Source organism: Copadichromis virginalis, linkage group LG7 (assembly GCF_057382275.1).
Source record: "Copadichromis virginalis isolate Kocher_CV1m ecotype Utaka linkage group LG7, C_Virginalis_male_GT1.1, whole genome shotgun sequence".
In the NCBI taxonomy this organism is placed as follows: domain Eukaryota; kingdom Metazoa; phylum Chordata; class Actinopteri; order Cichliformes; family Cichlidae; genus Copadichromis; species Copadichromis virginalis.
Window position 1 is genome coordinate 17,811,304 of NC_140624.1, and position 23,391 is coordinate 17,834,694.

The following is a 23,391-nucleotide window of genomic DNA, read 5'->3' on the forward strand; positions in this document are numbered from 1 at the left end:
ATTTTATTTTCTACACTATTTTATCTTTAGCTCCTTATGTGTACTATCTATCTATCTATCTATCTATGTCTTCTTTTGCACTGAGATAATTGACACTCAATTTCGTTGTTCAATGTTTGTTTCACTCCTACAATGTCATTAAAGATTCTGATTCTGATTATTTAAGCTTTTTTTTTTTTTTTTAACAGATTTTATTCAATATATAGTTGCGGTGACACAAAAATATAAAGGAATATCTTACCCATCCAATATTATAGAATCTTGTTTTTATATGTTATTGTGTAAGCATAATTAAAACATAAATAGAAAATATTTATACAAAAACACTGGTTCATAATAACTTGCTTTCCGTCTGTCCTTAATGTAATGTTTTTATAGATTCTTTTGTATTTAGTGCCTTTCACAAAATCATCATAGTAATTATTCAACTGCAAGCCATTGACTGTCTCATTCTTTAGAAATCAAAGCACCAGAATGCCCTTGAATTCATAATTTTTTATAATCTGTTTATTGAACTTGGTTATCATATGGCTGTATAAAATTAACAAAGCTGCTTGACATATTTTGCAAGATACAATTATTACAGAACATTAATAATCAAGGAAAATTAGAATTCAATATTTTTTCTTTTGTTCTTTATAGTTTCCTCAGTCACAATACACACAGTTTCCATAAGAATATTACAAAGCTAACACAATTTTTTATTATTTTTTAATCAATCCACACAAGGCTTGGTTTGGGCCAGGTCTGAGTGTGGACTTTGTTGGGGTTTACAGCATCTAAAGTGAGCATTGGAGCGATGGGGTGCGGGGATGCCAGAGATGTCCTTGCAGCCAAGAGTCCCATCCGAACACAGCTGTCTGTGTCTTTCCCCAGGACAATCCCTGCCATTAAGGCACCTGCAAGACTGGAAACAAAGGGGAGATGAGAGTCTTTTGTTTGAGTGTTTCACCATCATTTTGTGACTCAGTGAAAGAATGCCAGTGAGATGGGGAGAGAAAGAGGTCATAGAAATTGAAAAGTGGATAAAACTGCAGCAGAAGAAACAAAGGAAATGAAAGTCAAATAAGAACAAGATGGATGAAGTAGGTCAAGCAAATTTTTAGCACCTATCTCCAGCTCCCGACACATTCATTATCTCCTCTGGGGTCACAGCAAGTGCTGGGTAGTGGAGACCACAAAGCTGCCTCTTCTGCAAACAGAAGCAGGAAAAAAGCCATTTTTACCACTACTGTCAGAGCAAATCGTTACAGGCTGGCATGAAGACCATCCTTACCCTCTTCTGTTTTCTTGGCTGCAAGTTGACTGTGCCTTCATCATACTCTCCACACAGCAACACGCCATTAGCCCCTAGAGTCACCACCAGGCAGTGAAGATGTTCCAGAAGAGGGCGCGAGAGAGCCACAGCAACACTGAGCGTCTCGTCGAGTGTGCTCGGCAGCACTGCCGCAATACAAAACCACATCCTCAGCTTCCGTCAGAGTATTTGCATTTTTGACAAGAGCTCTAACATCAATAGCAGAGGGTGTGAATTTGTTTTTTGATGGCTTTCGCTGATAAAAGAGGAGTAACATAGTTTACCTTCAGGTGTTTTGACACCCAGTGTTTTATTCATGGTGCACAGCTCTGCCAGGTTTGGAGATGAATAGGACAAAGACTTCCAGGCATTTGAAAGGAAAGGCTTACAAGCCTTTTCTGAGTCGGTCGGTTCATACCAAACTGCGATACATATGGAAATCTTAGTGTTACAATCAATAAAAGCACATTTTTGAGATTTTTTAGAATCATGTCTTTCCATTGGTTACCATTTATGTTGCGCTTTTCAGCAAAACAACAAACATAGTTGATGGTTGAGGTGGGAATGTTACCATCCAGACACACGAGTGTGGCTGATGAAAGTTGCGTCTTGAATTGTGACACCTACAAAAAATTATTCAGTGACAGAATATTGAAATGGTAAGTACAGCGTATTTAGCATTTTGTAAAACCAGAGGTTCTTCACAGGGGCTCAGGGAAAACAATGGCAAAATGTAAATCAATCATTTCATAAATTTAATAAATCAGTCAGCAAATTGAGAAAATATAACTGTCCAAAACTGTACAAAACCCAAATACACCAACCAAGCATTTTATTAGGTACATCTTGCTACGGGGTTGGGCCCATCTGCCTTCAGAACTGCCTTAATTCGTAAATTCAACAGCTGATGAGGAGCTTTTGCTTCTCCACATCACAAAGGTGCTCTATTGGACTGAGAACTGGTGACTGTGGAGGTCATTTGAGTAGAGTGAATTCACTGTCATGTTCAAGAAACCAGTTTGAGATCATTTGAGCTTTGTGACACGGCGTGGCGACCTGCTGGAAGAAGCTGAGAAAATATCTTAGCAGCCTGAACCATTGATACAAGGCATGATCATTCAGTGGTTTGATGTTGCTTATTTCAAATGCTGGCCCCAAATCACCACCAGAAATCAAGACTCATCAGACCAAGCAATGTTTTTCCAATCTCCTGCTGTCCAATTTAAGTGAGCCTGTGCAAACGTTAGCTTCAGTTTCCTGTTCTTAGCTGATAGGACTGGAGCCTGGTGTGGTCATCTGCTGCTCCATACTATTCAGAGATGCTCTTCTGCATACATTGGCTGTAACCACAGATTATTTGTGTTACTATAGCCTTTGTGACCCACACAAATATGTGGTCAAAATTGTGAATCAAGTCTTGTTAAATATGTAGGCAATCATGGATGCTTCACTTTGTTTACTGGTATGATAAGGTTCAAGAAGTCCTCCAAGTTTTGTATTGCAAATGCATGCATATCACTTTGGACAGTAGATGGCAGTAGAGTACCTTAGGACTGAATAATAATAATAATAATGGATTGGATTTATATAGCGCTTTTCAAGGCACCCAAAGCGCTTTACAATGCCACTATTCATTCACTCTCACATTCACACACTGGTGGAGGCAAGCTACGGTTGTAGCCACAGCTGCCCTGGGGCAGACTGACAGAAGCGAGGCTGCCATATCGCGCCATCGGCCCCTCTGGCCAACACCAGTAGGCAAGTTGTTGTGCACTGAGTTGTGCACATAGTTCTGGCAAGACTGACCAGGCCAACTGCAGCGTGTTTCCTCTGCACTATTTCTCCTGTTTTACAGGGCAGTAATGTGCTCAGCCAAGTATACAGTTCCTGTATATACAGTTCCCGTATACTTGGGTAACTTTGCCTCTGTTGCAAGTGTTTTTGTGTACCATGTCTGTAAAACGTTCTTAGTTGGGTAGGTCATCTTAAAATTTATGTTTTAATCATGTCAGAAGCTAGCTTGTCTGAAAACATACAAAGCCAGAAAGCTATTAGTACTGCCACCACAAATGTTAGCAAGTACATAAGAAATGAATGTGGAGTTCTTCCATAATAAGACACAAACACAGTGCAGTTCTGTTTTCGTCTTAATAAATGTCCTTACCTTTAGATCCTTTATCATATGTAATTTTTTTTTAAAATTTGTGTACTGTGGTCTCTCGTTTATCGCGGGAGTTACGTTCTAAAAATAACCGGCAATAGGTGAAATTTGTTTTGCCTAATGCGCCTTATAATCCGGTGTGCCTTATACTTCTACCTTACTTTAGCATGTCCAGAAGTCCAACTTTTTGTGCGGTACCATCTTCCTCTGCCTTTTGGGTGCTACCACAGGTGCCTTTGGCAATGCAAACGTTTCGTCGACATTGTTGTGTTTGTTGGGGAGAAATCTTACAAACATACAGTACAGCACTTCAGAGTCACACTGCTAGCAATTGAAGATTTATGTAAATTTGACAAGCTCACCGCATTCTGTACTGTACAGGAGACACGGCACCAAGGAGACTGACAATGGTCTACATATATCTATATCTATATATAAAGCATGCAAAACAGCGAGGCCGCAAAAGGTGAACCGTGTTATAGCGACGGACCACTGTACATAAAACTGGTGTCAAAATTTGTGTTTGAATATGCTTCACAATATTGTAATAGAAACAAAGACAGCGCAATGGCACTCAAAGTCATCTATAAGAAAATGTATTTGGATTATTAACCTTTTGACTCTTGAGATTAAAAATGTCTTTTGCAAGAGTGTCCTAATCTGACACCACACAGCAAGAAGAGTTTGGGTTTGAATCTCCTGACTTGCTCAACCCTTCTTTGGGGGATTTCCATGTTCCCCTTGACCCTGTGTGGGCTCACTCTGGTTACTCTGGCTACCGCTCACAGTTAAGTTAATTGGAGGCTCTAAATAGTCAATGGATGTGAGGTAGATAAAATGCATAGTGTTGTGCTAATTTGTGCGTTCAAAAAAGAAGTATAACGTGTGTGGAAAAAAGCTTTTTAAAGTGTCTTTCAGGGGCAAAATCTTCATCTGTTTAAAGTAGATCTATCACATTTGACTGAGGATTCTATATGTGCAGTTTTCATCCCTTTGTGCTTTATGTCTCTTAGCATGAACAGTGTCTGATGTCACTTACATAGTGCTCTGTGATTTGCTGATGAATATCCATGTCTCCCAAACCGAGACTCAGCTCTCCACTCTCAGTGATGACAGCACAGTAGGTTGCAGTGCTGTGCTCTTTGAGCCTGGCCACACCACTTGTGTTCTTACAAAAAGTTGAAAAGGAAAAAACAAATATATTATTTTCATCTTTAAATAAGATTTTAGCCGTGCATGGTATTGACTAAACACCATTGTTCACATACCATATGTTTGCAGTAGTTTAACACTGCATCACTGTTTGAATCAGCTCCAGTAGCTGAAATGAACAGGGTTTCTTGGCCTAATCTGCTTAGAGAGTCTTTAAGGAAACATTCAGAGAAATTACTCACGAAACTCACGAAACTATGTTCATGATGTAAAATATAATCAGATAAAAAAACAACAACCAACCAGCGATGTTTCTTCCTACACCACCAAATGATTGACAGACACTTCCTGGGTTAGTTTGTCCAAACTGAAAGAGATAACGGGAGTTCTCAGAACTCAGTCTGGTTCACCTCCTCTGCACTATTGTGGCTGATTCCATGTCGTAAATGAAGCTTACATTAAGTGCTTTTGTTTTTCCCTTGGCGATAAAATCAACATTTATTCCTCCTATCACAACCTGCAACAGAATAGTCATTGCATGCACTGTTATGTATGACTGTTTGATTTTCACTAATTTAGAATTTGAAAAAAATATGTGTTTATACTCACAATATTGGAATCTGAATTGGATGGAAATTTTGACGCTTTTGGAGAAGTTTGACGTTTTAATCCTCTGTCATTCATCTGCTTTGACAGAGCACAGGCTATTTGACTGCCAACTTTTGCGTTGTTATGAATGAGAGCAATGTCTTGAAACAGAACACGTTAAGGACACATTAGTTCTCATACACTGTAGGCCAAAAGTCTCCAACAGTAACATTGTCATGCCAGTCAATCATCTTCGTACTCTCTCTCTTTTTTCACCAAAGTGTTTGATACAATCATGTTTACTGCATAATTTTTTGATGAGCCAGACTTTTGAAAGGATACTGGCCTGAAGGGACTTCCCTTGAGTCAGGGCACTGACTTTTTGAAGAATGAATGGCGTCACATCTTTTCCCATCACACCTTCAGCCCTTGAGATTTCAAAGCGAGAACAGAAAATGATGCTAATACTGATATCAGTGATATTAATCAGTGACTTTAGGATACGTGGGGCATCAGGTATCGTAAAGTGGCCACATTTCAAATCCAAAGTTGGCTCCTGAGAGAAAATCGAAAACAGATTTTCCGTACCTTGCCTCTGCCACTGCAACTTTTATAGCATCTTCAATCTGCTGTCCAGATGCTGCGTGCTCCTCTGGGATGGGCACAGCTAACAGGACGCCACTTTGGAGTCCCAGGGACAAAGAGCTTGCTGAGTGACCAAACAAAACCGCAAAACAATAAAATAAATATCATACAAAAAATAGTAACCCAAACTTGCTGTACAGTGAGTGTCTAACATTCTATTTGCTAAAATGTGAGGTAAAATGAGATAGTAACTAGTACTGAATTTTAACCTGTGAGTGCTCTATCAGTGTTTATTATGGCATAAAATTGTGATATACCAATAAGTTTTGCAGCCTCCTCAGGGTTGGAGACGTGGCATGCAGACCTGAATCCACTTTGTGGAGAGAAGAAAGCTGGAAAGTTCTTTGACTGTCCATAAGTGGCTACACAGACACCCTGTGTCTCCTAGACAATCGATTGTATATACATTTTAGATGAATTCATACAGGTTAAGGATTATAATACACTGATTACTAATACATATTTGCTCTTCATACTGAAATATGCACCACTTTATTAAGCCTGTCACACTAGAATGGGGGGTGTAAAAATTTCTTACAAGGAACTCCAGTGTGCGACCGATGTCCAGAATGGACTTGACCCCAGCAGAGATGACAGCGATGGGAGTCCTACCAAGTTCTGTGAGATCCGCACTGATATCCAGACCTGGGAGATTATTAATCTAATCAGAGAAACTATTTTAAGCTTTTACCTAAATACAGTTAAAGAGACTTTTGAAGTTATCAAACTCCTTCACGTTTACATAAAATCTCAGGACAGTAAGCGACCTTACTTTTGGGACATCCTTCCACATTAAGACCTTAAACAACTGTAACCAGATGTGTCTTTTCTTTACCAACCGTGTGCACAGCACCATCTTTGTTCCTTCCTTTGTGGCAAAATTAACAGAAATGTAAAATTTGCCCACCTGACAACATATTTTGTTTACTCCAAGCACAGCTCTTTGTGAAATGATATGAAAATGTGTAAAAGGTATTTTCAAAAAATGTGGGACTCAGCTCACTGTTCTCTCCATCTCTGTGAACTCCTCCAATACCCCCAGTGACAAAAACAGGAATCCCAGCTCTGTGTGCTGCTATCATAGTGGCTGACACCGTTGTTCCTCCAGAGAGTCCCTGAGAAAAGAACATACATCTAATAAGTGGATGACACTCTGCCAGTATTTCATTTAGAGTGTGATCAAAGTGTCAAAGACTCACTTTGCTAATGACGTAGGACAGATCACGCCGTGACACTTTCTGGGAGATCTTGCTCTGGGCGAGGTGGTCAAGCTCCTCGGACGACAGTCCAACATGGACTTCCCCACTGATGACGCCAACCGTGGCGGGAGTGGCTCCTTCAGCTCGTACAATAGCCTCTACCTCCTTGGCTGTCCTGTATAACACTCCAACTCATCATTTAATCTTAAAACAAATATTACCTTCTGGTACCCAAGTTTGTTGGTAATTGAAGGTCATTTTTGGCACCTCAGGTTATGTGGGTAAGGCATGCCGTGTGTGATAATTGTGCTTTCAAGGGCAACCACGGGTTTGTTTTCTGCCATTGCCTGTGACACAGATGGGTGAATTCTGAGGAGGCAATCTAAAGAAGAAGTAATCATCATTATTTCCATAAACTGGTTATAAACTGTGTTAATATTATAGCTTTTAATATCAGTGATACAGTGCATTTACCCTTTTTGAGCATTGTCTTCTGGCATGTTGTTATTTCTCTTCTTAGTACAAGAGCAGAGACTTGCCTCAGTATCCTCATTTTGTGTGGGTCAACCCTGAGAGCATGAATGATTTTAGTGTCAATAAAGTTGTATCAGGTGATCTTGTTCTTCTGATCAACTTACGTGAATCAAGATGGCAGGTGCTTTTTAGTTAGATAGTTAAAATAACATTTGTACTACAGAGCTGCACAAAAGTCGTTAGCCACCTATCATTTTTAAAAAAATATTTTACATGTATGAAGCCAGATTCTCTTTAGTTTGTGAAGGTCAAACATTAAAAAAAAAAAAACATTTAAAAAAGGACCTAATTCAAGGGTTGAACCAGTGTTAGCAAAGAAATAATTGTAAATTATATCTTTGGGCACATTGTTACTATCAATGTGCTTTACTATCACAAAAACACATAAATTATTATTTATTTATTTATTTATTAACCTTTATTTAACCAGGAACTGTCAGGGCTCAACGGCACGGGGGAACAGGGATGGACACAGGCGCAGAAACCAACCCGGAAGCGAGGTGACAGAAAACAAATGATTTATTTCCGCCCACAGGAAAACAAAGGTGAAACACAAAGCGACGCCACCACACTAGTGGCGCGTAGGATTCGTCTGTGATAATGAGGGCGACCTAGACACCTCTAGGAGACGGCTGAACAGCGGGGACAGCGGGGAGGTAGAAACAGGACTAGGTAGGGGCCGGGGCACTGGAACAAGAGGAGATCACGATCAGAGGGATCCAGCAGACAACCAATAATCCTCCGCAGTTGAATTGAATTGCCTTACTTGGTTTCAGATGGAGGGGACAGGTGGAGCGGAAAACCCGGAAGCGGTCGAGGCGTGGGGAGGCAGGCAGGTGAGCAGTGGGCCGGCAGGCCACGTTGTGTGAGCAGCTGGCGGCCCAGGTCCAGGAGGACGGGAGCGAGGGGAACAAGATCTCCACTCCGGGTGCTATCGCTGAGGACAAGAAAAGACAGGTCAGTCATCACACGGCGTTAAGACAAGGTTTAGGATGCTCCACTGAACTAACATGGGAATAGCAGATACTCAGGCGATGAGTGGTTGAGAGCGCAGGTCTGATATACCGCTGGCACGATTGCTCACAGGTGGTCAGCCAGGGAGGGGCAACCGGACTCCGCCTAAAGGAGGAGGAGCCGCTGTCTGAGACCTGCAGGTGCCCAACCAGACCATGACAGGAAGATCCCATTGAGATTAAAAACCTCTTTTTCAAGGGAGACCTGGCCAAGATAGGCAGCAGCAGATGTCTCACAGTTACAGAAATTACTCAAACACAGGCAGCAACAACACACATGCAACAATAAGTGAAAGAATACAAATAAAATAAAAATAAAATTCAATAAAATTCAAATAAAATAAAAAGTCAGTTAAAATGACAATCAATCTAATTGAAACAGTTGCATGTTATGGACTTGGCCTCAAGGATTCGTAGTTTAGATTTAAAATCACTTAATGAAATGAATTCAGTCATTTTCCATTCCTTCTGCAGTTTGTTCCAGGCCGAGGGTGCTAAATGGACAAAAGCTCTTTTACCAAGTTCAGTTCGGGCAAATGGAACAGAAAGCAACAAGTAACCATGCGGACGAAGAGAATACCGACCAGCATGTTTCATTACAAGCAGGGAACATATATAAGAAGGCAGCAACCCAAGTATCGCCTTATATATAAAACTGTATAAATGAGAGTTCCTCCGACTTACCAAAGCAGGCCATCCTACCTGAGAGTATAACTCACAGTGGTGAGTCTGAAATTTACAGTTAGTGATGAACCTCAGAGAAGCATGATACACAGAATCAACCATTCGAAGACATTGAGCAGAAGCATTCATATATAGAATATCACCATAATCCAGCACAGGCAAGAATGTTGCAGCAACAAGCCGCTTCTTTGTATTAAAAGAGAAACACAACTTATTTTGAAAATAAAATCTCAGTTTTAACTTCAGGTTTTTCACAAGATTCTCTACATGTGGTTTGAAGGTAAGCGAGTCATCAATTAAGATTCCCAGATATTTATAGGTGTGAACCAACTCTATTTTATTACCTTCAAGAGTGGTTACTGATGGGATTGTTTGGGCTCGTCTCCTTGATTTAGAAAACAACATGAGCTTTGTTTTGTCTGCGTTGAGAACAAGTTTAAGCTGATGTAATGAGTGCTGGACATATACAATAAATGTCAAAGAAAACAGTTTGACAGGCATAAAGTTGTATATTTGCCCAAAAATGTTGCCATGAAGCAGTTTTCATAGCACAATGCTTTGACATGCCATCCCTGCCACACTAAATCAGCATCAGTTTGCATATCATGCAAACAGGTCAGTAGAGGAGCCCATCAGTATCACCCTTTACATCGCCCTGCACTTGGAGAAATCCATCTCATATTGCTCTTTCTGGACTTCAGTTAAGTCTTTAACACCATTTTACCAACCAGTCTAACTGTGTAGCTTGGGCCTGAACTTGGACATCTGTAGCTGGATTTTTGATTTCTAGTGTCAGGTTAGTAAAGCACACAACCGCAATCATCACTCTGAACACTGGTCTTGATGCGTGTGCAATCATCCAGGCAAGGAAATCCCCCAAAATTGATTCCCATTGTTAATACGTGGTTCTGATTCTGGTCATTATGCAAATGTACTGGTTCCCAAGAATGTGTGACGAACCCTCTCCTGTATGTTCTCTTCCCCGATGATTGTCAACCCGTCCATGTGACAAACTCCATCATAAAGTAAGAGATGCTTCTGGCCCTTCATTTGATGTTTTAAAGGCAGGGAAACAGTGAGGAAGGCTGAAGTATGCCAAATTACAAAAAACTTGGACTGCAAATAAGTGGCAAAAACCTTATAGAGTGATGGCTACAGTTTCTAGTTCTAAACATCATTAGTATGTTAAGAGACAGGTACAACAGTGAGTTTCTACAGCCATCTATAGAATACAATAGAAACTCTGTCATGGTTTGTAGCTGCATTTAAGCCAGTTGGGAATCTTGGCAAAGTTGAAAGTGGAAAGCGTCTGTTTGGCACTGGCTTCATTTCTCAGCATTAAACACATTGACAATGCAGTAAAAGCATACTTGGATAGAAAAACACAGCTGAAAACTATATGTCATGGACTGGACTCCCCTGAGCTCAGACCTCAACATTATTGAAACAGTGTGGGATCCTCTTGACAGAAAAAAGTCAGCAAGACTGTTGCACAATACTGAAAATATTTAATGTCAACTTATCGAAACAAGAAAGAGATTACAAGAGAAAGCTGCTTCAAAGTTGAGAAAAACACATTCTTGCTGCTGAATCAAGCGTTACACACACAGCATTTAGATTTCATGGTTCTTCAACACAAAATGCAAACAGTGACATTAAAAAGGGACTACAGAAAAAATCAAACTCTGTTTTTGTCTATAAATTAAAAGCAATAAACTTTACCTTGTGTTTTTGAAGGAAAAACTGTTTAGCCTCCCAAATTTATTCTACCCTACAGTGTGCTTTCTGCCAAAGCAGGGCACAATGCCTGCACAGTCATTGTGAGACACTCTGTGTACCAGAAAGTTGGGATAAGTTCCCAGCACCCTGACCCAATTTCTTTTTTTTTTTTTTTTTTGGGGGGGGGGGGGGGGGGGCACTGACACTAGCACACTGTGAGTATTTTTCTACATAAATAAATAAGGAAAAAGGCCATTTATTACTTCCAGCATAGTAATGTGAAAGACTCCCTTTAATCCAAAAGAAAGTAAAGAAATACTGCTGAGAGAGTTAGAAAAAAACACACAATACTTAAAACTGAATACATTTATAGACCTGTCTTGATCAAAAACATTCAAAATGAGAAAAAGGTCTAATATATAGAACAAAGTTTGGGTCTTACCTTCTCCACTGCAACAAAAATGCTACAAACTTTGCCCACAAGGTTGAACTTTGACCCTGTTAACACTGTTTACACAGCCCACAAGCATCAACAGCACATTTCAATAGTTTAACCTTCTCTGTTACTGTCTCCTGGCAAATCAAATCAATGCAAAACCACACAGAACAAAGAGCAAGCAGATCATGCACAATATAGTACAACACACAGTAAATAAGAATATTTTTAAATAAATGTACAAAAATGTCCTAGTAAAAATACAGTTTTTATGGTTTGTAGTGGAATGATACATGTATTACTTAGTTTCTGTTCTCCCGTGTACATATAAAGACATGGTTATCACAAGTATGAGAAGGTCTTGATGCTATTCTATTTAACTTGTTAAATGAACTACATTGTGGTACAGTGGTTAGCACTCAAAGGTCGCAGCATGAAGATTCAGTAGGAAGGCCCTTTCGTGTGAAGCTTGCATGCTCTGCCTGTGCCTGTGTGGGTGTCCTCTGGGTGCTTTTCTTTTGTACTATAGCCTAAATACACTCTTGCTGGATTAACTGGTGATACTAACTTGGTCATAGATGTAAATATAAGAGTTTGTGGTTGTCAGTTTCTCCGTGTTGTCACCATGATGGACTGGAACGTAGTAGTATTCACAATGAATAAGTTGCCCAACTTTAGTCATCTAAACTTAACTTAGTTTTTCTACGACAATGATTCCATAATTTTTTTAAGTTCTGAGAACTAGTTACATTTCACATGTACCTGCCTTGCAGTCAGTGTTAGCTGGGATAGGCTCCAGCCCCTCTGCCACCCTAAGTTGGATACGAGGTTAAGAAAATGGATAGAAGGACGGTCACGAGTTCTGAACAATTAGTGGGTGGAAGTGCACTGAAGAGAACATTTGAAGATTTTCTGACAGATAAAGTTTTGTTTCATCTGCGGTGAAGTCGTCCTTTGTCTGCACGTGATGACTGATAACTTGGACTGGGTGAAGAACATAATCTGTTTTAAAGCTGGGGTATATGGGAGGGTTTTTATAGATTTCATATGAAGTCTCCTCAAACTCCAATTCTGAGCTTTCCAGTAGCTCCTCTTCAAACCAGCGTGGATGCTTCATCTGGTATGCACGGAAAGCCTCTATAGCATCATGCAAGGCTCTACCTGAAGGACACAGATGGTAAGTGTCTTCTGAAAGCCCTTCAACTTGCTTCACAATGCCTGGTTCATGTTTTTCCAAGTCCAGGATTCTGAAAAAGACCTCCTCGAACTGCTTCATCAGCTTGTATCGTACTGTAATGTTGAAAGGCGAAGGAACGTCTTCTTCTGAAGAAACGCCATCAAAGTAAGCCACAATGTACTTTTTGAACGATGCAGATCGGATAAAATGAGGAACCAAGAGGCTGAGGGACGGTGTGAGCATGTCACCTACAGATGAACAAGCGTCTTCTCTCATGAAAACCTGTTTGTCACCACACATGGCTCTCCACTTGGCTTGTACGCCTCGTGAGCACAGGATTAGTATCTTAGCAGAGGATTTCTCAATTTGCTCTTTGTGCCAGTCCAACCACTGGATCTTTCCAAGCACTCCCAGTCTACTGGAATCCAGCAAATCCAGGACCACCTCCGTACCACATTTGTTCATCAGGAAGGCACAAAGCTTGAGAACAATATTTTTGTATAAAGGGTGATCGAGGGAGTGGATGATGAGGACGCTCTTTCTCTCTTTGACTTGCAAAACTTGTGGTTGGTCTCTGGCAGTGGGTGAAGATGTGTCCAAAGGATCTGAGAAATAAAGAAAATCGCTAATTAACTATTTATCTATTCAAGCTTCTGTTTAATACAGTGCATGTTTATAAGAAGACAAACCTTTATGAGATGCTCTCCAGAGCAAACAAGCCGGACAAATACTAATTAACAGCAGTCCAACGGCGGCCTTTATAAGATAAGTCCTAGTTGGATAATCTAAAAAGAAAGAAACTCATACTTACATACTTTTTATATAACTAAACATACGTAAAATGAATTACAACATGACTATAGGTTAATGTAAGACTTCTGATACCTACAATATGATTGGTAAAAATTGCACTTACACTGGCAGTAATCAATTGTTTTCTTGGGGCTCCAACAATTATTTTGGCATTGCCTAAAAAATGGTTGGACCTTCAACACAAGCAGAGTAGAATGAGCTCTTGACATATTATCTCTATATGGAAAATTATTTCACTAACTGTTAAGATTGGTACACTAAGTTAACTCACCATTACTGATACTTCACACTGCCTGAGTTGCCACCGCTCAAACTCAAATGTCACGTTCACAATCGTTGCGTTTTCCTTGTTATTTACGGGGAATTAAAAGAAAGTCGATTACTCGTCATGACTGATATAAAAAGGTGGCGAGTTTAAGTAGAACTACCTTTGAGACATTCTTTGAGCAAAGGATGCCACTGTTCAGGATGGAAACTCTGTATTTCTCTGAATACTGTGAAGCCTTAAATGTTACAACAATGGACAACATTTTGATGTTACCATTAGTCAACACTTCAGTCCGCATGCTATGATCCCACAGGCTGCCTGAAATGAAAGACGAAGAATAAGAACATGTTTCAGTGTTCTGGGTCTAAAGGAATACTGAAATATTTAAAATTCAAGAGAAGCAAAAAATGTGAAATTTACCGTTTTCCAGACACATTCGGACCTGTTGGATTGTTTTGTCATCACATCCTGGGAATCGTAGTAGATGATGTAAGAAGGGAACCAGGACATATTAAAGTCAAACATGAAAATTACAGCTGCAAAAGTGATTCAGACTCAGAAGAATCTGTCATGGTCTGGGTCTGATGACCCAGAGCTCATGTATTTCTTGTATATGTTTTTCCATATGTTATGGTGGTTTTCTCTCCCTTTTTGTCCTTTCTCCCTGGGTGCTCCCGGATGTTTTGGGGTCGCTGAGGGGACTGCGACCCGGAAGTGTTCCCGCACTGGGGACTGCCGCACCTGCCGCCCATTAGCCCTCACCAGCTGCAGCTGATGGCTTCATGAGGCTGGGTCACGGTGAGGAGGAAGCATAGTCCTAAACAGAAGCCCCAGGTACACCACCAACCCGTTCATGTGTCTAACCGTTTTTCCCCACTCGGCGACACACCCGCCGGGGGTCAAACTCTGGTAATTGGCGATTCTGTTCTCAGACATGTGAAGCTAGAGACACCGGCAACCATAGTCAATTGTCTTCCAGGGGCCAGAGCAGGCGACATTGAAGGAAATTTAAAACTGCTGGCTAAGGGTAAACGTAAATTCAGTAAAATCATAATTCACGTCGGCAGTAATGACACCCGGTTACGCCAATCGGAGGTCACTAAAATCAATATTGAATCGGTGTGCAACTTTGCCAAAACAATGTCGGACTCTGTAGTTTTCTCTGGTCCCCTCCCCAATCAGACCAGGAGTGACATGTTTAGCCGCATGTTCTCCTTAAATTGCTGGCTGTCTGAGTGGTGTCCCAGAAACGATGTGGGCTTCATAGATAATTGGCAAACCTTCTGGAGGAAACCTGGTCTTGTTAGGAGAGACGGCATCCATCCCACTTTGGATGGAGCAGCTCTCATTTCTAGAAATATGGACAAATTTATTAAACCCCCCAAAATATGACTATCCAGAGTTGGGACCAGGAAGCAGAGTTGCAGTCTTACACGCTTCTCTGCAGCTTCTCTCCTCCTGCTACCCCCCCAAAAACCCATCTCCATAGAGACTGTGTCAGCTTCCAAAAAGACAAAAAACAAACTAAAAACCAGCAACAAACAACTTAAACATAAACAATCACAAAGAAAGAACAATACAGTATCCACATCTGAACCAAAGAGTAAAACAGTGAAATGTGGATTATTAAATATTAGGTCTCTCTCCTCCAAGTCTCTGTTAGTACATGACTTAATAATTGATCAACAAATTGATTTACTCTGCCTTACAGAAACCTGGTTGCAGCAGGATGATTATGTTAGTTTAAATGAATCAACACCCCCGAGCCATTCTAACTACCAGAAATCTCGAAGCACAGGCCGAGGGGGCGGTGTGGCAGCAATTTTTCACACCAGCCTATTAATTAATGAAAGACCAAAACAGACTTTTAATTCATTTGAAAGCCTGATGCTTAACATTGTCCACCCCAGCTGTGAAACTCAGAAACCAGTCTTACTTGTTATCATCTATCGTCCACCTGGGCCTTACACAGAGTTTCTGTCTGATTTCTCAGACTTTATATCTAATTTAGTTCTGAGCTCAGATAAAATAATTATTGTGGGTGATTTTAACATCCATGTAGATGCTAAAAATGACAGCCTCAACATGGCATTTAATCTGTTATTAGACTCAATTGGTTTCTCTCAAAATGTAAAAGAACCCACCCACCACTTTAATCACACTCTAGATCTTGTTTTAACATATGGCATCGAACCTGAACATTTAACGGTGTTTCCTGAAAACCCTCTCCTGTCTGATCATTTCCTGATAACATTTACTTTTACAATAATTGATTACACAGCGGTGAAGAGTAGACTTTATCAAAGTAGATGTCTTTCTGAAAGCACTGTAACTAAGTTTAAGAATATAATCCACCCACTGTTATCATCTCCAATGCCCTGTACCAACACAGAGCAAAGCAGCTATCTGAACGCTACCCCAACAGAGGTCGATTATCTTGTTAATAATTTCACCTCCTCACTACGTACGACTCTGGATACTGTAGCTCCTGTGAAAACTAAGGCCTCAAATCAGAAGTACCTGACTCCGTGGTATAATTCTGAAACACGTACCCTAAAGCAGATGACTCGTAATCTGGAGAGGAAATGGCGTGTCACAAATCTAGAGGATCATCATTTAGCCTGGAGAAATAGTTTGCTGCTTTATAAGAAAGCCCTCCGCAAAGCCAGAACATCTTACTATTCATCACTGATTGAAGAAAATAAGAACAACCCTAGGTTTCTCTTCAGCACTGTAGCCAGGCTGACAAAAAGTCAGAGCTCTTTTGAGCCAACAATCCCTTTAACGTTAACTAGTAATGACTTCATGAACTTCTTCACAAATAAAATTTTTATCATTAGAGAAAAAATTACCAATAATCATCCCACAGATGTAATATTATCTACAGCTACTCTTAGTACCATTGATATTAAGTTAGACTCTTTTTCTCCAATTGATCTTTCTGAGTTAACTTCAATAATTACTTCCTCCAAACCATCAACGTGTCTTTTAGACCCCATTCCTACAAAACTGCTCAAAGAAGTCCTGCCATTAATTAATTCTTCGATCTTAAATATGATCAACCTATCTCTAATAATCGGCTATGTACCACAGGCCTTCAAGCTGGCTGTAGTTAAACCTTTACTCAAAAAGCCATCTCTAGACCCAGCAGTCTTAGCTAATTATAGGCCAATCTCCAACCTTCCTTTCATATCAAAAATCCTTGAAAGAGTAGCTGTCAAACAGCTAACAGATCATCTGCAGAGGAATGGTTTATTTGAAGAGTTTCAGTCAGGTTTCAGAGCTCAGCACAGCACAGAAACAGCTTTAGTGAAGGTTACAAATGATCTTCTTATGGCCTCTGACAGTGGACTCATCTCTGTGCTTGTCCTGCTAGACCTCAGTGCAGCGTTCGATACTGTTGACCATAATATCCTATTAGAGCGATTAGAACATGCTGTAGGTATTACAGGTACTGCACTGCAGTGGTTTGTATCATATCTATCTAATAGACTCCAATTCGTGCATGTAAATGGAGAGTCCTCTTCACACACTGAGGTTAATTATGGAGTTCCACAGGGTTCAGTGCTAGGACCAATTCTGTTTACATTATACATGCTTCCCTTAGGCAGTATCATTAGAAGACATAGCATACATTTTCACTGCTATGCAGATGACACCCAGCTCTATCTGTCCATGAAGCCAGATAACACACACCAATTAGTTAAACTGCAGGAATGTCTTAAAGACATAAAGACCTGGATGGCCGCTAACTTTCTGCTTCTTAATTCAGATAAAACTGAGGTTATTGTACTCGGCCCTGAAAATCTTAGAAATATGGTATCTAATCAGATTCTTACTCTGGATGGCATTACCTTGGCCTCCAGTAACGCGGTGAGGAACCTTGGAGTAATTTTTGACCAGGACATGTCCTTCAACGCACATATTAAACAAATATGTAAGACTGCGTTCTTCCATTTGCGCAACATCTCTAAAATTAGAAATATCCTGTCTCAGAGTGACGCTGAAAAACTAGTTCATGCATTTATTACTTCCAGGCTGGACTACTGTAATTCATTATTATCAGGATGTCCAAAAAACTCACTGAAAAGCCTTCAGCTAATCCAAAATGCTGCAGCAAGAGTCCTGACAGGGACTAGAAAGAGAGAGCATATTTCTCCTGTTTTGGCTTCCCTTCATTGGCTTCCTGTTAAATCCAGAATTGAATTCAAAATCCTGCTCCTCACATACAAGGTCTTAAATAATCAGGCCCCATCTTATCTTAATGACCTTGTAGTACCATATCACCCTATTAGAGCGCTCCGCTCTCGCTCTGCAGGCCTACTTGTTGTTCCTAGAGTATTTAAAAGTAGAATGGGAGGGAGAGCCTTCAGTTTTCAGGCCCCTCTTCTGTGGAACCAGCTTCCAGTTTGGATTCGGGAGACAGACACTATCTCTACTTTTAAGATTAGGCTTAAAACTTTCCTTTTTTCTAAAGCATATAGTTAGGGCTGGACCAGGTGACCCTGAATCCTCCCTTTGTTATGCTGCAATAGACGTAGGCTGCCGGGGGATTCCCATGATGCATTGAGTTTTTCCTTTCCAGTCACCTTTCTCACTCACTATGTGTTAATAGACCTCTCTGCATTGAATCATATCTGTTATTAATCTCTGTCTCTCTTCCACAGCATGTCTTTATCCTGTCTTCCTTCTCTCACCCCAACCGGTCGCAGCAGATGGCCCCTCCCTGAGCCTGGTTCTGCCGGAGGTTTCTTCCTGTTAAAAGGGAGTTTTTCCTTCCCACTGTCGCCAAAGTGCTTGCTCATAGGGGGTCATATGATTGTTGGGTTTTTCTCTGTATCTATGAAGCGCCTTGAGGCGACTTTTGTTGTGATTTGGCGCTATATAAATAAAATTGAATTGAATTGAATGAGGGGCGCCTTATTTAAGAAGGTGGCGGAGCCCCAGTCGGCGCGGGATTATACTAAGTCGAACCTGTTAAGTACCTCCGTAGATTAGTGTGTTGTGATCGGCTTCGCTACTAAAGGCTGCCTGCTGAGCTGTGTGTGTTTTTGTGTCACCAGGAGTCGGGAGTCAGGAACGTCGTCACGAGGGGAAATCACAGAGTGGAATCGGGTTTTTGGAGTTGTCACCTTTTCACTGCTATGGACACGTGCACTGTGTGGGATTCTTGGAGGAATCGCCACAGGAGTCACAGTGCTTGAATTGTATATAGTTGTCGTTTCTGTCCACTCGCCATAAATAAATCCACTGTCCTTCACTTGAGTCTCGCGTTTGGGCCCTACTTTCTCTACAACTCCACGGTCTGCCGTCGCAGCCCGTGACAGAATCAGCAGTGAGCCTGTTAATTTCTTATTATTGATTATTATTTTAATTACTGTTATTATAATTACTGCTTCATTGATTCTTGTTCTTCTTGCTGTTTAATGGTATTGATTGCAACATTTTGTGGCTGTAACTTCCACATTAGCTCATATTGTGCTTACACCTGGATTAAAATGAGCTACAGTTCTGTGAGAAAACTGAGTACTCCCTTATTGCATCCTTATGATTTAAGATGGTAGGCAGCAGCTGGGTAATGCTGATCAAATGCATTTGATTAACTGACCATCAGCAAGCGTGACAACGTCTATAAAAGTATACGTTTTGGCATCTTGCTTGTTTGCAACATTTAGATGTTCCATAATCTTCCCAGCAGTCGATGCCCTAGGAAATTCAGCAAAAGGTCAAATGCTCAATGCTTGGAGAAAACCCAAGAGCTTTATCTCACACTCTACAGGCCTCAGTTAGTCTGTTAAATGTTAAAGTAGATAATGGCACATTTAGAAAAAACAGGACTGAACTAGTGCGCCCTGTTTGGAAAGCCTCTTCTTTCTAAGAAGAACACAGCAACACAGCTTAGGCTTGTATAGTGGCATTTGAAAAAAAAAACCCCACTTCTGACCTTCAGACAGATGTTTTGTCCATAATGCAGAGCATCATGTTTGCACAACATATAAGGACAAACACTTCACACTGACTGTAAAAAAAAAATGGTGCTTGTTTTGCAGGCACAGGACGTGGGCACCTTGCAGTCACTGAGTCAAACATGAACTCCTCTGTATGTCAAAGTACTCTAGAGTTAAACATGAGGCCATCTGCCAGAGCTTGGCTCAAAGTTAATCATCCAATAGGACAATGCAGCGAATCTATAACATAGTGGGTGAAAAAGGAAGTAATCAACGGGTTGCAATGGCCCAGTCAAAGTGCAAACCTCAACCAAAGCTCAATGATCTGCAGCTGCAACTCCTGTCCACAAACCACACAGCAACAGTAAGCAGCTCTCATCCTTTAAATGATTAAAATTACCAAACATCTTAAAAAATTGACTGGCGTGGACAAGTATTATGTGACATGTGAGTCTGAAAAAGGTCTTCTTCTCCGGTTCATCTAGATCTGGTGGTAACTTACTTGGAATGGCAATTGACTTCCCTTTCCCGTTATCTCCATTCTCAGGTTTTGGCAAATTAAAAACAGTCACCATGTATGTGTGGCCGAAGTCTACCTCAACTTCATCCAAAGAAAAGGTCCACTAATAAAGAAAAAAGAAAAAATCACGCATATTTAAACTTCTCATTGAATGTGTAATAGTTAAGTAAAGGTTACGGAATCAATTATTTCTTCTACCTTATGGTTTTCGTTGTGCAATTTTGTACTGTGTTTAAATGTGTAACTTAATTGCACACAAAGACTTTGATTTGTAGTTTGATCCACAATATTAATTTGAGATCCCTTAAGCGCCCATATGGATGCTGTGAACAGAAAAAGTGGTATATTTGTTGCCATTTTTAATATTTCATTTTCTATTCGCCTTTAAATGAAGCACTAATAGGTTTTCATTTTTCTCTTGACATATTCAAAAAATGTGAACTACAGTAAATATATTAATATTAGCTTTACTTACAGTCAATGTGTATTTTCCACGTCACATTCAAAACAGGAACAAGCTCATGTTTGCCCTTCCAGAGTTTCAAATCCAGCGAATCTGGGCCGGTAGGAGCTTCTGTATTAGGTACTTTCTCTTCATCTGAGCAGTTATCTGACATCGAGGGATTTCTATATTATGATGCTAAAATATATTTCACTGATGTGTGCAGTGGTGGAATATATAGCATATTTACTCTCCTTTACCTTAAGCATAATTTTAAAATACATACATTTTACTTCCTCATAGTTTTCTTCCTTTCAAAAACTAGGTTACGTTCTACTGTGCAACATTTTATGGATGATTTTTAGATAAGATTCTATTAAGCCTTGACAATAATTAACAAGATAAAAGGTAATATGTAAATGTACAGCAAAGAAAGCCATCTTTCCACCATTTATTTAAGTAGCATGTATTTTACTGCTTGGCATACCAGTAATATGATGCTTTCAGCACTTTATTCAATTTTATTATTCAAATATCTATGGTTGAACTCTTCCTCATTTATACAGCAGTATGTCAACGTTATTCAACTGGTCTGATAGATAATATACTTACTAATTGTGCAATTGTTAAGGCCCTGCAAAGATAAGACAAAAAAAATGCAAAAACAAACAGGATAAGTTCATGAAGATTATAAATCCCCAACCTCTAACTTTAATCAGACTGCTTAAATTGTTAATGTAGCATAAAATTCTCACTGGCTTTTTGCAGTCCAGACGGTTGTCCAGCATCCTAAGACCAGACGAGTTTGTGAGTCCAGTACTCAAACAGAAACAGAAAAAAAGAAAGTGGCTCATGCTGGTGTAGATCCTGATCCTGTAGCTCAATTTGGAAAAGCTTTAAAAGCAATAGAGCAAATGAGAAAGATAAATGAATACAATAAAGATCCCCACTTGAAAACATGCACAAACACAGCGAACGCTATCTGTGGTGTGAGTTCAGCAAGGATTTTCTTCAGTTTTATCAAACATCGCCATCTAAACAGGAAGCGGTATCTCGTAGTTTCCATTCTAATGCACGACACCTTTTTTTTTTTTATGTCACAAGCTGCTTGTAAATTAGATAGTGCAGTGTTTTTGAATGCTAGGGATTAATAACAACAACAACAAAGATATTAAAACATCAAACAGTCACTAGGAGGCAGCAGTGGCCAAATTTACAATTAGGAAATGACCCCTGTTTCAAGACATTTAAATTCCAGTTGCAAGGCTAATACAAACAACCAAAAGGAACAAAAACTTTTAATTTAAATCTTTTTTTATTTTCTTTAAATTTTTTAAACTGCTTTTCTTTCTTGGACACTTTTGAGCCTTGACCTGGAATAAAGACTTGAACAATAAACCTCTCCTGGCTAGTGAGAACGTCTCTTAAATCAAGTTTCCACTTCCACTGTGACCCACATGTAACAGAAAGTGTGAGTTCAGAGGCTCAACACATAAAGCCAGGAGACAGTCCAGCATTGTGGGGAACAAACTTAGAGCAATGCACTACATGGTTACCAGCTATAACATAGTACGTGGCTATGTGATAATTCCTGTTGCATTGTCTGAGTTACTGTGCCTCCTACTGGATATTGAGCTCAACTGTATCAGTTTACATAACACTAAAGCAGACAGAGAGACAGACAGTCCTGTTCCACTGAAATCTGCCCAGAATAGACTGTAGATCTGACCTCTGTGTGTGAGTGCAGTCATGGCAATGATTCATAAGCCAGGGTGGCATCTTAGTCCAAATATAAAAATACTCTTTTATTGAGCAGCCCCAGGCTGCGATATGAAGTGCTGTGTTCCTCCTTATCAAATACCTTAGTGTAGCTGTGATCAAAATGTGTGTGTGTGTGTGTGTGTGTGTGTGTTCATCTCTATACTTCCTCACCCTTAAAATGTATCATTCCCCTGATATATAAACTTTAGAAAAGCTGCATATGCTTTGCTTGATCATGCTTGCAAAGTAGATCAAAATATGTAAATGTTTTTAGTGAATGATTTTTATTGATAAATACACTTTAATAAGTACTTCATAATACTGTAACCATGAGACACTTTATAAAAGCCATGCTTTAGACTTAAATGATCCAAACACTTGCTTTAAACTACTCTGCAGTCTATTCTTTACTTACATAGACTATAAATACACTTAAAATCACCTAAAACATGGTTTTAAGTGTGTTAAAACCACGTTTTAACACACTTAAAATGCAAACTGAAAATACACTTAAAACCCTGTTTTTAATGCCTCTACGTACAGATTCAAAGGTTAGGTTGAAATAAACTTCAAGACTTCAACTTTTACAAACTCACATTAGCATGCACCACTGAAATAACTGGTCTTTAATGTAGGCCTCTGCCAGCAAACAATGAGGGCTCACCGTGGCGCATATTTAAAAAAGCAACCATGCTTTTAGTGCCTGGCATCTACAGATGATAGCTCAGCTGTCAGCAAGGTGAGGGGAGCGTGAGGTGTGCCTTGTGCAATGCAATCACATGAAAATAAATGGGTCATGGGTTGAGGGCAAATCAAAAATGGATTGTGCTGCATGGTGCAGCAATTGTCAGGTGGACAGAGAAGGGGGGGTGTCTATTTTAACAAGCCATCCACACAATACTTTGGGCACGTAAATCTTTGAGCAATAACCATAAAGTGCTTTTCCTTTTCTCAGCACACCACTACCTTGTCTGATTTCCCGTCAACGCCAAGGTAAGTTTCACACAATAAAAGAAAATTAAAGTCAGAGATTT

At 40.0% G+C, this 23,391-nt stretch overlaps 2 protein-coding genes across 3 annotated transcripts; both read right to left on the reverse strand.

Moving 5' to 3' along the window:
• Positions 1-485: 485 nt before the first annotated feature.
• Positions 486-11,482, reverse strand: LOC146704856 (uncharacterized). Of its 2 annotated transcripts, none has more exons than XM_085462281.1 (19): positions 11,435-11,482; positions 7,517-7,611; positions 7,310-7,424; positions 7,043-7,217; positions 6,847-6,958; positions 6,382-6,488; positions 6,101-6,227; positions 5,787-5,907; positions 5,541-5,626; positions 5,220-5,359; positions 5,068-5,127; positions 4,914-4,977; positions 4,727-4,821; positions 4,498-4,626; positions 1,806-1,920; positions 1,582-1,719; positions 1,277-1,443; positions 1,110-1,192; positions 486-907 (listed from the first exon to the last, which is right to left on the reverse strand). In XM_085462281.1, the coding sequence occupies exons 2-19, from the start codon at positions 7,593-7,595 to the stop codon at positions 712-714; spliced, it is 2,109 nt and encodes a 702-aa protein (XP_085318407.1). In that variant the 5' UTR covers positions 7,596-7,611; positions 11,435-11,482; the 3' UTR covers positions 486-711. The 2 variants fall into 2 exon arrangements, with proteins under 2 accessions (XP_085318407.1, XP_085318406.1); XM_085462280.1 differs by lacking the exon at positions 11,435-11,482 and adding an exon at positions 10,996-11,060.
• On the reverse strand, positions 11,175-21,550 carry LOC146704857 (interleukin-17 receptor A). The gene is made up of 11 exons (XM_085462282.1): positions 21,352-21,550; positions 21,209-21,230; positions 20,630-20,764; positions 20,353-20,477; positions 20,137-20,257; positions 14,107-14,154; positions 13,847-14,004; positions 13,690-13,764; positions 13,522-13,591; positions 13,295-13,390; positions 11,175-13,210 (listed from the first exon to the last, which is right to left on the reverse strand). The coding sequence occupies exons 1-11, from the start codon at positions 21,448-21,450 to the stop codon at positions 12,282-12,284; spliced, it is 1,878 nt and encodes a 625-aa protein (XP_085318408.1). The 5' UTR covers positions 21,451-21,550; the 3' UTR covers positions 11,175-12,281.
• Between the last annotated feature and the right edge of the window lie 1,841 nt (positions 21,551-23,391).